This window comes from Scomber japonicus, chromosome 23 (genome assembly GCF_027409825.1).
Source record: "Scomber japonicus isolate fScoJap1 chromosome 23, fScoJap1.pri, whole genome shotgun sequence".
Classification (NCBI taxonomy): Eukaryota; Metazoa; Chordata; class Actinopteri; order Scombriformes; family Scombridae; genus Scomber; species Scomber japonicus.
This window is the reverse complement of record NC_070600.1, coordinates 14,125,837-14,140,782: the sequence shown is the minus strand read 5'-3', so window position 1 is coordinate 14,140,782 and position 14,946 is coordinate 14,125,837. Positions and strand designations below refer to the sequence as shown.

At 39.8% G+C, this 14,946-nt stretch overlaps 1 protein-coding gene across 1 annotated transcript in view; it reads left to right on the top strand.

Moving 5' to 3' along the window:
- cacna1c (calcium channel, voltage-dependent, L type, alpha 1C subunit) overlaps window positions 1-14,946 on the top strand; it is a 178,317-nt gene that overhangs the window by 49,922 nt on the left and 113,449 nt on the right. Inside the window, exons 2-3 of the mRNA XM_053314129.1 lie at window positions 1,084-1,522; window positions 8,737-8,842. Coding sequence (XP_053170104.1) covers window positions 1,084-1,522; window positions 8,737-8,842 — 545 coding nt within the window. The remainder of the gene's footprint in view (window positions 1-1,083; window positions 1,523-8,736; window positions 8,843-14,946) is intronic.

Here is a 14,946-nt window from a genome sequence, read left to right as displayed (position 1 = left end):
TACTTTGACAGTGTGTGTAATCTGCTGCAGGGTGAGAGTGCTTGTTCAGATATCAGAGTGAAGGGGGAGCTGACAGGATGTTATAACTGTCTTTAATCTGGCTAAGCATACAATATGGATAATCCGCTCTCTCTTACTTCTTCTCACTTAGTCTTATTTCTACAATGAGTGATACAATAATGTAATCACACTGAGATTATTGTAATTCTCTTATTTCTCTCTAAGATTCTTCTTTTATTTCACTGCATTTGTTGCCTGCTGTCTTGTAGTCTTGCAGATCTGACGAGACTCTACATTTTACTGCACTGACTGAATCTTTTGTCTTTTATTCTTCTGGGTTGACTGCTTAGGGGTGGTGGGCGGTGTCTAGGTGGGCCGGTGGGTGGGTTGTGTCCCTGGGCAGAAACACTAGAAATATGTTTTTAAATCTCTAAATGTTAGTGTCCATAAAGATCTTAGCAACAACATAAAGGAATGTTCTTCTAAAAGTTACAAAATGTGTTGTCATTACGCTTTGGATTTTAGACCATGAACAATGACATAGCAACATACTATAATTTGTAACTTGAAAATCTGCCTATTTTCTGTGAATGATTATATTATGAAGTTTTTAATTGTAATTCCTTACACTACCTGTTGTTGGAAAAGCTCACGCACCACAGAATGTAAAAAATGATAAGGACTTGTGAGCACAAAGAATAAGCATTAATCAGCTGCTTAGTTGTTGGTCTGATGAGTTGTGTTTGTTTATGTTGCCAGAAAGTGAATTGACAGCAATATGCTCAGGAACTAAACAGTATTCAGTTAGCTCTGCTGTACTTGCTTGACAGATGGGAGTATATTAGTCATTGGTCTATTCTCCAGGGTGACCCTTCAGTGTCTGAAAAATATACAGGGCTCACTAACTGATGCGTCAACAATTCAAACCCTCTTGAGGTCTCTAAAGTAAATAACTAAACTGTATCGGATTGAAACGCTGTATCAACTTCTACAAACCAAGTGTGCCATTAAAGCAAAATGATATAAAGATTTACTGAAACTCAACTTTCCTATCCCCTCTTCCTCCTCCTCTCTCCACTTTAGGCTCCGACTACTCTCCCCCTCCCCCTCCCCCTCTTCCTCGCCCTCCTCCCCCTGGCCTGACCAACGAGCACAGTGGCGGAGGTAGCCACGGAGACCATGGTGGAGGAGGGGGCGGGGTCAATCATGGGGTCGGCGTGGTCGGCCTGGCCCCTGAGCACATTCCCACGCCGGGAGCGGCCCTGAGCTGGCAAGCAGCCATTGATGCAGCGCGGCAGGCGAAGATGATGGGCAACGCGGCATCAGGCGGAGGGGCGGGTCTCGGGTTGGGAGGAGGTGGGCCCATCTCCACGGCCAGCTCCACGCAAAGGAAGAGACAACACTACAGCTCCAAGCCCAAGAAACAGACCACAACGACAGCCACAAGGCCGCCGCGAGCCCTCCTCTGCCTCACGCTCAAGAACCCCATCCGCAGGGCCTGCATCAGCATCGTAGAATGGAAGTATCCTTTAACTAACCATGAGTGCAAGTTTGTTTTTATACTGTTTGCAATGCAACATTTTCAAGAAAGTATCATGTTTATAAAGGTTAAACAGATGACATTCTTAATTAATTTGTTGGATAGCCATGCATGGCAATGTCATGTAAAGTTGATGCAAAGGTGGATAGTAAATTTGCCTTTTGATTTGAAAATGCATCTGTGCGAGTTGAAAATGTCTCAGTTTGGGCTAATAATGTGCACGTACTTCAATGTACTTAAAAAATGTACAGAGATGAAAGGAGGAAAAGGAGAGAGACTGGAGTTTCCTGGTGAGTTCTGAGTTCAATCGGAGGCTGAACTGAGCATGACACATATGCACAATCCCACAGACACAGTGGGACTCAGTGGGATTGTGCTGTTGCTAGCTAGCTTTCAGTTTGGGGCGAATAAACACAAATGGTCAAGCGGTGAAACTCATGAAATAAAAAAAAAATCACTGCTTACCGCTAGCTTTTAAACAGAGTTACACTGAGGAATTGCCTCCCTCTCTTCTATCTCTTCTCTTCTTTATTAATCAATGTCCCTGTCCTCTGGCTTCAATATGTCTGATTCTGTCCTTTCCACTCGGCCATTGTAATGCTTGCTCCCCTTCCTCCTTCTTTTTCTTTCACTCTTCTCTCTCTTTCATCCTACATCCTTTTTTTTGTTTCCTCACAGGAGGATGAAACAAATTATGTCATTTTCATCCCTCCGTCACACCTCTTCCCAGCATATCTCCCTCCCCTAGCTCTTTCAAACCGCGTTCATCCTCTCTCCCCCAGGTCCATCCATGCCTCTATTCCTTCTATGCTCCCTCCATCCTCCATCCTCCATCTCCACAACACTCCCTTCATTTATTATCCATGTCCCCCCTTATGACTGTCCAAATCCCTTTATTCCTGCTGTTCCTCCACCCGTCCTTCCTTTCTACCCTTCCTGTTCTCTGGACTTTTTCCCCCCTCTTTTTTAAGCCGCAGAACATAATGACTTCAGTTCCCTCAGAGAGAGAGAGAGGAGAGAGTGAGAGCGAGAGAGAGAGAGAGAGAGAGTGTCAAAGTGATCTATAATAGGAGAGGGGTCCACATGAGCATCGACTCAGTCACACATTGTCCTGAGAGGGAGAAGAAGAGGAGGGGTCAGGGAAATGAGAAGGGCAGGGTTGTGGGCAGGACATGGATGTTGACAGTAGAGATGATGGAGCAGAGTAGCTGAGGATGGAGGGAGGGAGAGAGAAAAAGCGTTCAAGGGTAGAACGGGAAAGGTAAACAAGAAAAATGACACAGCAGGGGGAGGGCAAGTAATGAGTGAGGATATTGCTTTTGGAAATTTTCAACTTTGAATAAATCAGAGCTGATAACATTGTAGGTTTATAATGATTGTAATTTTATTCAACACATAGGTCTCTCCCACATTTTTTAAGCCAAAGAGTGACCTCTAAGGAATGTTTTCCATCTTTTTATTGAAGCTCTGAATTTTAACAGTTACAACATATACTGTACATCCAATCAGAATTACCTGCAGTGCAACATTTTTTCCAGCAAGCTAAAAAGATAAGTCTGGTGATATTCTTTATTCTTCTTATTGTTGACAAATTCCATTAAATGACCAAAAACCATCAGTGATATGATCTAACAATCATTTGTCATCTGTGTGGACATGGTCTCATAGTGTAATCATCTCCAAGAACATGGACACCAGTTTATTTCATATATTTTATATTTAGAAATTTGTAAACTGAAATGACATTTGTGTCATTACAGAGAGAGTAAAATACAGAAAAAAGGATACAGTTGGGTAACAGTACCAAATCCTAGTCTTTTCATAGGATTTGTTGACATAAACAAAATTATAGAATATCGCCAACCTTATCCTTAAGAAAAGGCACACAAAAACACAACAGGAGCAGATATGTCACCTCACAAATAGCATTTTCACTATCCACATTCTTCTTATTTAGTTTCAGGTTCTTGGTTGTGCAGCCTTTGCAACGTATTCTCAAGACAGTTGTAACAAACACCTGAATTTCATACTTTTCATACTTCACGCTTTTCATATCCAGATAGTGACATCATTTTACATTCGCTTGGCATTTTACATTCGCTTGGCTTAGTTTAATGTGAAACTGCAGGCTCTTGTGTTCACAATGGTGTGCAGTTTTTCGTATCACTCAAATGATGGACATGTTTTCTTAAAAACACATTTTCCCATGGGAACAGCACAGCCTTTTCAAGTGAGTTTGCTGTGAAGGGATGAATACATGCAATGTCCTTGCTGATCATCATGTGTATTTATATCAGTCATCAAAAGTCATGATGTCAATAGTTCACCTTAAACTGAACTGTCAAGCTGTGCTGATCTTAAAAAAGAAAAGAAAATGAATGGAGGGAAAATGCATAAACCCACAGGGTCATTGGAACAGTCTTATCCGAAGACTGATGAGCATTCACATCATCGCCTCACAATTCTCCATCACTCATTTAAATAACTCTAAAGGGAGGGAGAGAAAGAGAGCTTGTTGGGAGAATGAAAGACAAAAAAGAGCCAAAAAGGTAAACATGATCGAGTCTGAGCCATACAGAGCAGAAAGGGACAAAATTACAGTAAATTTTGTCCTTCGCTAGTTTAAAAAAACCTTATCAACCTGCCAATCTGTCTCTGCTTGTCTATAACTGCTTTGGATGTCCTTCATAACTTCAGTCAGGGCCTTCAAACACATGCTGGATGCAGCATGTGTTTGAACATGAGTTTGTGGGTGAGTTTGTGTACTGTGTGCATTCCTGTAGTTATGTAGTTATGCATTTATGTGTTGTTTGTATTCTATAGGCTTTTCCTGTCTGTGTAGTCCTGTGTGTGTCCTGTATTCTGTGAGTACCTCAGTCTCTAGAGATAGCAGATCCGAAATCTTCCTCTCTTCCCCCTCTGTTACCATGACAACAGCTACTGCTCTCAACAGGTCGATGGGGCCTATCTAAGCTCACACATACACATGCAAGCAAACACTCACTCACATAAACACTCTTACTTACTCACAAATGATAAATGACTGAAAATCACACATGCAGCACTTTCACATGCATTGTAATTATAGCATTTAAGCATTACCTGCACATTGAAAGGTCAGTGTGAGGGACAACAAGAGAGTGTGTGCAAGTGTTCGTCTAAGTAACATGTTCTCTGCATGAAATCACTCTAAGTGGTAGGTTTGAAAAGGTGTCACTGAGTACATTTATGCACACACACACACTCACACACACACACACACTCACTCACACTGGCACAGTTTCTATACAGCTTATATATTGCAACAGGTCACATAAGGGGTTACACTATTGGTATGTATTTTCAACTCAGGAAAACATATATTTTCTGAATATAACAGAGTGTTGAGCTTGCTCTCGCAGATAATATCAGCATGTCCCAGGTTTCTTATTTGGGTTTGTCAAGATGAGAGATTATCTGTGTTATTGTGAGCTGCATGTGGTGTTTATATGAGCCAACTGCTGAATGCAGAGTATCTTCAGCAATAACAGCATCCCAGTGTGTATATGGATGCGTTCACACTGTGACAATTTGTTGTGTGTTGTACGCTTATCTTGTTAAAATGCTGAATGTATATGTTAAATTCCAAAATGCCTCAGTCAGTAACCCCCCTGGTGAATACTGCATCATGTCAGCTGTGAAACCTGCTGAGCTAACTGTTTGCTGGTTAAATTCTTTTTTATTATTTCCATTATTTATATCTGTCAGAATCAATTCCTGCAGTTAGCTTTGGGCAAAATCCTTACTACTACTAATGTTATTTTTCTGTTATGCCATTTAAGATGGATAATTTGCTGTTGTTATGCTGATGAATGTACTTTATTAATAGGCTTCGTACATGGTTTGATTCTTTATTCGGGGCCTTCTGTACATCATCCAATGTTGTTTTGCTCTCAACAGCACAGCGGACATAGATTTATTATCATGTTGATGGAAGCAGACCTCAAGGGTTTTTTAAATTATAGGTCAGGAACCCAGAGTGAGTCACAGGCCTGTTTTTCTGTGGAACCCGCATGTCTGGAGTGTGTTTTAATGAGCCCAGGCTACAAGGGTGAGTGATTAACTTTGATGGATTTCGGTCCTAGGCTGAATGAGCAGAATGATCTTGTGGCTGATGATGTTAAAGGGTCAGTCCTTAATCCAAACATAAACAAAATATTAGCCCCACCGTGAAAAGAAAAATACACTTTTTTTCTGTTTAGCTGTCTGCAGGGCAATTTCTAAAACTGTAGTTAAGGTTCTTAAATGGATTTCAGTTCTGTTTCAAGTGGGGCCACACACAGCAAGATTGCTAATGTGATTATAGGTAATATGAGATCATTAAAGCTGTAAAGTTCACTCATTATTTAAACTAAGACTTAGTTATTTATTTGCACAGACAGTTTGATTACTCATCAGCCATTCAAATCTATTAGAAACAGTACTGCGTAAATACTCAAATACTCTTGGGGACAAGTAAAAAACCCCCCATCTGATCTACTTCACACTTGGCGGCTGTATTGCTGGCGATCCAAGGAAGCACGGCATCAAATTTGGTGTAATTTGGACACGTGACATGTTCAGTATTAATAAATTTTCATAAACAACTGGACAGCAAGCAGCTCAGCTCTGCAGCAGAGGGGCGGGGCTTCAGGGCTTTGCAACTATGTGTCATGAGCACAACTGGATATCAAAGCTGTACAGCCAGTCAGAGAAAAGTATTTTCACATGGCATGCTTGGACACACAACACATTTAGTATTAATAAACTCTGAATAAACAAATGAACAGTGAGCTACTCAGCTCTGTCTTAACGCAGAGTATGCTGTCCAAGAATAAAGAGAGTGGGGTGTTGAAGTGGTGACTGTCCTCTGCTGCTGGGGTGGAGCATTTCTCTGAATCTGGAAATAAATTTGGACAAGTGTGAGTGGACATTTTTACTCAAGATAACATTTGATGATTTGGAAATTGCATGGGGCCTAACTGGAAATTACTAAATGACATGCATAATAGTCAAATAACGATGTGGCTTTGCGCTCAAGTTGAGAGCTGATAAAATAGTTGTCTCTCTACACTCAGCAAATGTATCTCTCATAATACTGACTCAGATTCTTACAGTGTCTGTTTATGAATGTAATGGTGATGAACATCTGAAGTCAACTTAAGAAGTTGCAGAGAAGTTAATGTTTGTATACTTTAGCTGCCAGACTTCCTGATGTAAATTTCAAGTACACAAATAGGATTAAGTCAAAACAATGATTTTTCTTGTCCAATTGAAAATAACAACGTAGTGATGTACACAAGAGCAGACTATTTCCTCCAAGTATAGCATGCATTTACCTTACCTTGCAAACAGCCACTGGTTTCTATTCATTTTACTGCATTGAGTTCTACACTCAAAATGTACTTTAGATTTGTACAGTAATCCATCACTGTGAATGTCCTGTGATGTTTTATTTTTTTCAGTTTCATTATAGATATAAGGTAATGCAGTGAAAAATATGGATCTTTTGTTTTTCCATTCTGCCATATTTCTCAAATATTCTGACTCTGGCTCAAATTTCTCAGCTACTTGTTGCTGCTATGTCTTAGTCTGGGTAGGGTTGTAGACTTTCATGTATTTCCTCTGATATACATCACCAACATTGTACTTCTTTTTTGCACATGCACACCCATATCCAACCCCCTTTACACATGCACTCAGTAGCAGTCGTGATTGTAGTGCAGCAACACAGACATGATCCCTCACTGGTTTCCCACTCTCAAAACTCTGCTTGTTTTAATGTCTAGCCAAGCCAAAGATTCAAGGCAGAAAGTGATTGGACCTTGGTCTAAAACTTAAAAAGCTGCATTCGTGGTATGATGCAGTCACATGATGAACATGAATGTCACTTTGAAATCTGTAACTTTTAATTAAGAAGCTATAGTGCAGTACCTTATGGTTTGTCCTCTGGATTCAATCTTCTGACATTGCACCTCATCAATGCAATGGTGTTCATATTATACTACAAAGATGTGGAGTCTAGACAGTTTTGACATGCAGCCAAGAGGGAAGGAATTGTTGGAAGGGAAAAAGTAAGGAAGGAAGGAATTAAAGAAGAGAACAGAGGGAGAGCAAAGAGGTGGAGGGAGGTGACAGCAGTGGCAGTTAGTAATTGTGTTGATGAAAACCAGACCTCCTCTATCTCTCCTTCACATTCTCTCCTTCCCTCACTCACTCCTCCTCTCAGTTCTCGCCCTCTCTCTCTCTCTCTCTCTCACTTTGTATCCCTCTTTTCCTCTCTGTCTCTCTGTCTCTCGCTCTCTCGCTGAGGCCAAAAATAATGAGGTCACTCCCCTCTCAAGGACCGTTCCAAATAAAGACCCTCCGTGTCTCTCCTCTCTCTCATTCCATCTCGCTCTCACTCTTTTCTCTGTCCACATCCTGTCTTCCACGCGACAGGCCTGCTCCTCGCCGCACCCATATTAGGGAATGCACTGTCTCTCTAACCCCCCCCCCCCCCGCCCCCCATACACACACAAAGAGGCTCCTAAGTGACCCAATATGTCTTATTGTTAACAAAAAGGCAAACTTAACCGCTTTGATCTCTCTCATTGTGTACACTGGTTGTGCACTTTGCTGTGTGTATATATACCTCTGCTTATGTAAGGATGTATTAGCTTGTTTAAAAGGATAACATGCCTCATATGAAGACTCTTTACATTAGGATAATCATAGGTCAGTCTGTATTATTTTGTACAGTGTTCTACAGATTTTCACAGCTTCATGAAAACTCTACCTGAACTTTGATATAAAGGTAGCGAATCAGGAAGGGACCTGGGGACAGTCCGGTCTAAAGTAGACCTGAGGACAGTTCAACTCAATCAAAAGTGTGGTTGACCCCAACAGACCCTAATCGAGAGAGACCACTGTCGTAGAGCATGATTTGCTATCAAGTAATGAATAGTAAAAAAGTAGCTGTTAGAAAAGTTTATCTAAGTTTTTTTTGTGGTAATGGTTGATTACAGGCATCACACAAGTTGATCTCACATAGATTTTAGCTATATAGACATATTGACATTGAGAGCAATAGAGCAGGACCCTGCCTGGACCTCAGGTCTTGTTTTTGGTCTCATTTACTAGGAACCAATAAAGCACTTCTCTGTTCTGCTATGTATGTTCCTTAACCCTCCTCTCAGACCATTTGAGATCATCATCCTGATGACCATTTTCGCTAACTGTGTGGCCTTAGCCGTCTACATCCCCTTCCCCGAGGATGACTCGAATGCCACCAACTCCAACCTGGTGAGTAGTGCACATATTTAAACTGCTTTTCATTTGAAGAATGATTTTAGAAACTGGATGGCTGGGGTTTTTTTTCATTCTTGGTGGGATGTGTTTGTAGCACCCGAGATTCCTTTTGAGATGTACATTCTTGACTTCCCATGTTAATAGTTGAGTGGTTAATGGTGGTATGAAATATTTCATCAGCAGATTTTGCAGTTAATTAGCATTACTAAGCAGCATGTAACTTGCACATTTCCAGCTAATTTCACTGTATGTGTGTGATTGCTGCCATGTATCTAATAGGAGTGGGGGGATGCTGTATGAAGCTGTGACTGCTGTGATAGACAGGGAGGATCAAGTGAAAAGAGTGAAAGACAAAGTGAGTGGATGACAAAGATTGGAGCAAGAGGGAACAAAGAAAAAAATAGAGTGGGACAAAAGAAAAGAAATAGCTTTATTTGAATACTGCTTGAATAACTTGCTTTGAGTATATATATAATATTTATTACAAAGTTAAGTTAAAACAACAATGATAGTCAGTTATATCAGGCAGGAATGCAGTGTGTGGATGAGTGAGAAATGTGTGGTGCGATATGTGCCAACAAAACCAAAACCAAAAGTCTAACCCATCTGGTTGGTGGAGGCCTGGAAGGAAAAGAAGAGAGCAAGTAATTACGAAGCAGCCAGCTAAATAGGCTGAGGCCTAAACTACACAGGTGTAGGTATAGTTTCCCTGACGTCCTCTCTAGCCCAACCCACTGGCTCCTGAGCCAAGAAGCCCAAGGAAAAAGGGGAAGAGAGGGACATCACAATTTGGAGTTGTGGATTATAATGTTCTGCTTAGAGTCCTGCAGAAAATGGAGGGTTTGAGTTATTTTGACTGAGGACTCTTGAATTATATCAAATGAAGTGATGTGAGTTGATTAGATCAAAGGCTAAGAATCATTTCCCCATTGGCAGCAGAAACATTTTGGCTAAGGAGAAAATAGTTGTTTTGATTGAGGAATTGTGAGCTCTTTTGGGTGGACTGATTTGAGTTGTTTTGATTAAGGATTGATTTTGTGGTTGCCAAAATGTCATTTTCTCTAATGTACTAAATGTACTATACAGTAATTTAATATATTTCAAAGTAGAACAAATATGACTTACAAAACAAAGATGTTTTTTGAGCAACAGATGTTTTGAAGGAAGAGTCAGTTGTTCTGACTGCTCTTTGCCAAACCTCTTATCTAATTACCTAAACCTGGCTGCTTACCCTAGTGCGATAGTGTGTGTAAATCAGTGTGTTGCTGTGCGTTTATACGAACCAATTTGATTACGTGTGTGTGTGTGTGTGTGTGTGTGTGTGTGTGTGTGTGTGTGTGTGTGTGTGTGTGTGTGTGTGTGTGTGTGTGTGTGTGTGAGAGAGAGAGAGTGAGACATATGCCAGTGTTTTAGTATGAAGAGGGGACTAATCCCTCTGAGGCTATGTAACATCTGTCACCTTGTCCATCTTTATGTCCTTCTTTCTAAGAATGATACTGCAGTATAACTATTAGGGCAGTGTGTGCTCACATATCAACATTTAAAGGTTTCAGTTGTTAGAAACCTTTGAAAGGCCAAAGGTGACATGATCAAGCAAAAGGTCTTTCAGGGTCATTTTTTTTCTTTTTTTGGCCATGTGTGTGTCATAAAGTTACTTTGGGATTTCATCTCTGATTGGAGGAATCACTTTTGTTTCTATTTGTTTTTACTTTCAGCGTACCCTTTAGTTTCTCCTTAAATGGTACAGTGTTAGAGTGTATCAGTGAGTCAGTAGAAGAGTAAATAGGACTGAAGGAGGACAGCTGTTTTTATCTTCTCAATCTGTGTCCATCACCCACTCTCTCTGCTTCTCTTAAGCTCTCTGAATACTGTAGGAGGGCATACATACATTAATGTGTTAGTGCAATTACAATCCTTTTTCCTGTAACAGAGCCAATCTAAGACTTTACAGATTGGGTGTCAGTGATCACATTACAGTTAATGATTTAAAATTCAGGCTATTCTTTAACCTATTTAAGCTCTCCATTGGTTTCCTATCTTTGAAAAGATTCCACTTGTATTATTCAGCCATCCAATCATGCCAGAAATATGGAAATTATGAGTAGAGAGCTAATGAATGAACCCGAAAATAATATATACTATGTGACTCAGACAGAATTTATAATGCACCTTGAGGTAATGAATAGTTTGTGAAAATAATTACTTTTCTCATGGAATATAAGCAAGATCATTCATTGTGACTTTTAAAAGAGCTTTGTTTTTTTTCCACTTCTGATTAGCTTTCAGTAACATCCCAAAGACAGACAGGATAGTCTAGCCTAGATAATAATAGTGAGTCTGTTCCTTAATGTCTGTCAACACGAAGAATTTGAATGCTATTTGTTAGGCCATTTTGAAATTGTATATGAAGCAAGGGCTCGCAAGCACATACACACTTGGATCAGGAGTTTGACCTAAAAAAAAAAACTATTTTCAGGTCTTCTATTCTTGCGTTAGTTTGTAGACTCTACAGTTAATGAAAGATAAAACGCACACACACACACACACACACACACACACACACACACACACACACACACACACACACACACACACACACACACACACACACACACACACAAACCTACTCACCGCCACCACAGCTGTTGTCAATTAGTTTTATAACCTTGTGACAGACAGGAAGCAGTGTGCTGATGGACCAGAGGCTTAAGTATATGGTTGAACTTATATCTTTGCGTGTGTGTGGGTGTGTGTGTGTTTGTTTATTTTGTAATTTTTTGTGTGTGATTGGCATTAACAAGTATTAAAGTAAAAAAAACAAACAGTCTTTTGTAAGGGTGGCAGGGGGAATGCAGCATAAGTGTCAGCCTGATTAATAGGCCATTTATACTGTTGTGAGGCATCAGCTGGTTTAGGTCAGTTGTTGTCAAGTGTGTGATCTAATGTTTTACACTCAAATGTAATCATTAAGTGCAAAACATAATTTCCAATGGTTTTAAATAGACCTCATTCCTATTTTGTAGCATCTGTCTTGTGTGGATTACAATCCACCCCAAAATCCAGTTACTGCACAACTCTCTGTACAGCTCTCTATTTTAATGTGGGCAGTTTAATATAAATGTTACATTAAGGTGTACAAAAAGTACTTGATTTATATACAGTACTTCATATTCATTGAATGAGAGAGTCTGTCCAAAGTATTGTCTGGCACTGCACATGTATGTATTTCCATTAAAGGAACCAAAATGAAAACTAACTTTCGCAATTGATCATATTCAGTGTTTCCTTGTATTTGCAAGACAGAAATTAAACCAACACTGCTAGAGTCCATATTACTTCCTGTTTGTTGATTTGCCACAGTCTCAATTGTGCTTCTTACTGTAGTGCATTCTAATTACATTCACATCTGAATCATTGATGGTTTTATTCAGAACACATTACACTGACTGTTTTAGATAGTAACACTCATGGACATTTGCTGAGAGTAAATCATTACTGTTTAACCAGTAGGAAACCCTGCCAATAATATGACCACTGTTCTTATACTACTACTAGATGTTTTTAGTTATTCATTACAGTGTCACCTTTGCCTTTCAGTGCTTTTTTTTGTCCAAAGTTTTTGTTCTTTGCAAATGAACAGAGTTGTATCTTTTCATGAAATACTACTCAAAACAGCTGCATCAGGACTGTGCTGATGTTCTATATAATTACCCCTGACCTAATGTGTGATCGAGCCTGACTCTTAGAATCAATATGGCACCCCCTCATTAGATTTGCACAAGCCTTTCTTATGTAATACCAGAGATCTGTTGTATTGCTTCTGGTACATGACTGCTATTTCTGTCTGCATCCCATAATGTGCCGCTCTGTCTCCTTGACGACATGCCCAATAATAGCAGCAGGAGAGGTTGTCATGGATATGGTAACCGTAGTGATGCTCCTCATCTGTCCTTGGTTGCAGAGGAAAGATGGGTAGGAACCAAAGTGTGAGAAAGTCTCTTCTTTCAGGGAGTAGATATATGCAACACTCGAGGTAGTTCAGCACAGAAACAACCATTTTTTGCTTAAAAAAAAGTAGGATGGAATATCATGAAGTACTAGAAAGTGTGAAAACTTGTGTTCACTCCCTTCTCACAGCTTTATCCTCATCTTTTTCTACTCTGCTTCTGTTTCTCGGTCTCTTTCTCCCTTGTGTTTCCTTCTTAGTCATTTTCTTCCTCACATTCTCCCTTCACTCCTCCCTATAACCCAATCGATATGGATACTTTCAGATTGACAGAATAACATTGTCATAACCATGCAATTAACTAATCAATACACCTGATTAGACACTGATTGGAGAGACACACTTTGACTCCAAATCCCCTAAGCAATAATGGAGCTTAATAGGATTCATTCATAGTGATTGAAGTCTGGGATAATAATGGTGTGATGTTGTGTGTGTTTGTGTGTGAGTGTCTAGCTGGATTGTTTGATTCACTATATAGTATGTATACGTTTAAATAGTGTCAGTCAAAGTTGTGCATTATTCATGATTGTGTGAGCTCATGGTTGTTCACAGTTGATCATTTGTGTGCAGTGGGGTGTGTGCATCAGCGGTAGGTGACAGGCAGTTCAGTGTTAGATGAATTAGCTTCTGGCTCTGCAGTAGGCATGTGCAGTGAACACCTTTTAAGTCAATTAATCACCCTTTAGAAGGTAATGGACCCCATCACAACACACACGCATACCTCCACCTCTCAACGTCTTATCTTTATGGATCTTTCTTGTTATACAAACAACACTGCTAATTTGCTGAAATACTTAAAATGACATATGTTTGCCTTAGCCTGACAAGGGACCTCTGGTAGCTGTGTGAACATGACTGTGCTCTTTCAGTAGCAAAAGCACAGATAGGGTGACATTGTTATATCCACCATAAAAGCTTGGAAGTGAGGTGCCAGGAGGGCAAAATAGTCAGCATCTCACCTCCAACAGGCTGCACACAGGTAGTTGCCAAAACATAACTACACCTGAAATAAAGCTCATATCTTCAACTAACAGCATGTTCCAAGACATTAAATAATCTGTTTGAAATGATATTATTTGAGTGTTATGCTTTCTTCCACTATGATTATGTTGGTGGATTTTTTTAAACCCTTAAATCTACTCCTTCTCCTACTACTTGATTAAAAATCCATTATCTATGAATATGCAAATATTTTCCATTTTAGAAGTTTAATTGCTGGACAGGATGTCTCCTATTGTCTCTCCCTCTATCCATATTTCATGACACACTTGATTTGTTGCATATTGATGATGATGATGAAGATGATGAAGATGATGATGATGATGATGATGTGGATTAGCTTCAAAACTAATTGAGATGTAAAAAATGTATGATTGTACTTTAATGCCTTTAACTCAGATTTATTATAAGGTGAGCACAGAAGAACCTCGGGCAGATAAACTTCATACATCACTCTCCACAGTGAAGGTCAAACATTTTTGGATGGATGGATGCTTGAAGACAAATTTGTTTGTTTTCCTGTTTTTCTGGCTGTCTTTTCATCTCCATCACTTACTTTAAAACTGGCCTTTTTGTTTTGCTTTCGATCTGATTTGTCAAATTTCATATAAAAAAAAATGAAATAACCTAAAGTTCACTGCCTAATATTGATTCCATTAATCATATATTGCCCCAAACATTGCCTGGAGTCTTTCTGTTCTTGTGTGCCTCTCATCCTCTCCACATAATTTCTGCTGTAGAGGATCACGTTAACATGCCGTTCCTTTGGCGCTGGTTGCTAGGAGTGTCTATTTTTAGATGGAGAGAAACGATCAGCATCTATCTGTATGTTAACTTATCTAAACAATGTTGGTCTGTGTTTTCTTGTGGCAGTGGTGGTTTGTGACAGTGTGTGCGTGTGTGTATGTGCGTGTGTGCGCGCACTCCTGAATAGACATGGTGGAATGTAGCTACTCACTATGCATCTGGAGAAGGATGTGTGTGTGTATGTGTGAAGTGCTAGTGTATGTGGGTGGATTGCTAACTTTCTCAGGCTTGTTTTATAGAGTTTCAATCTTGTGTCATATGTCCTTGTTAGTTTTTATCATAT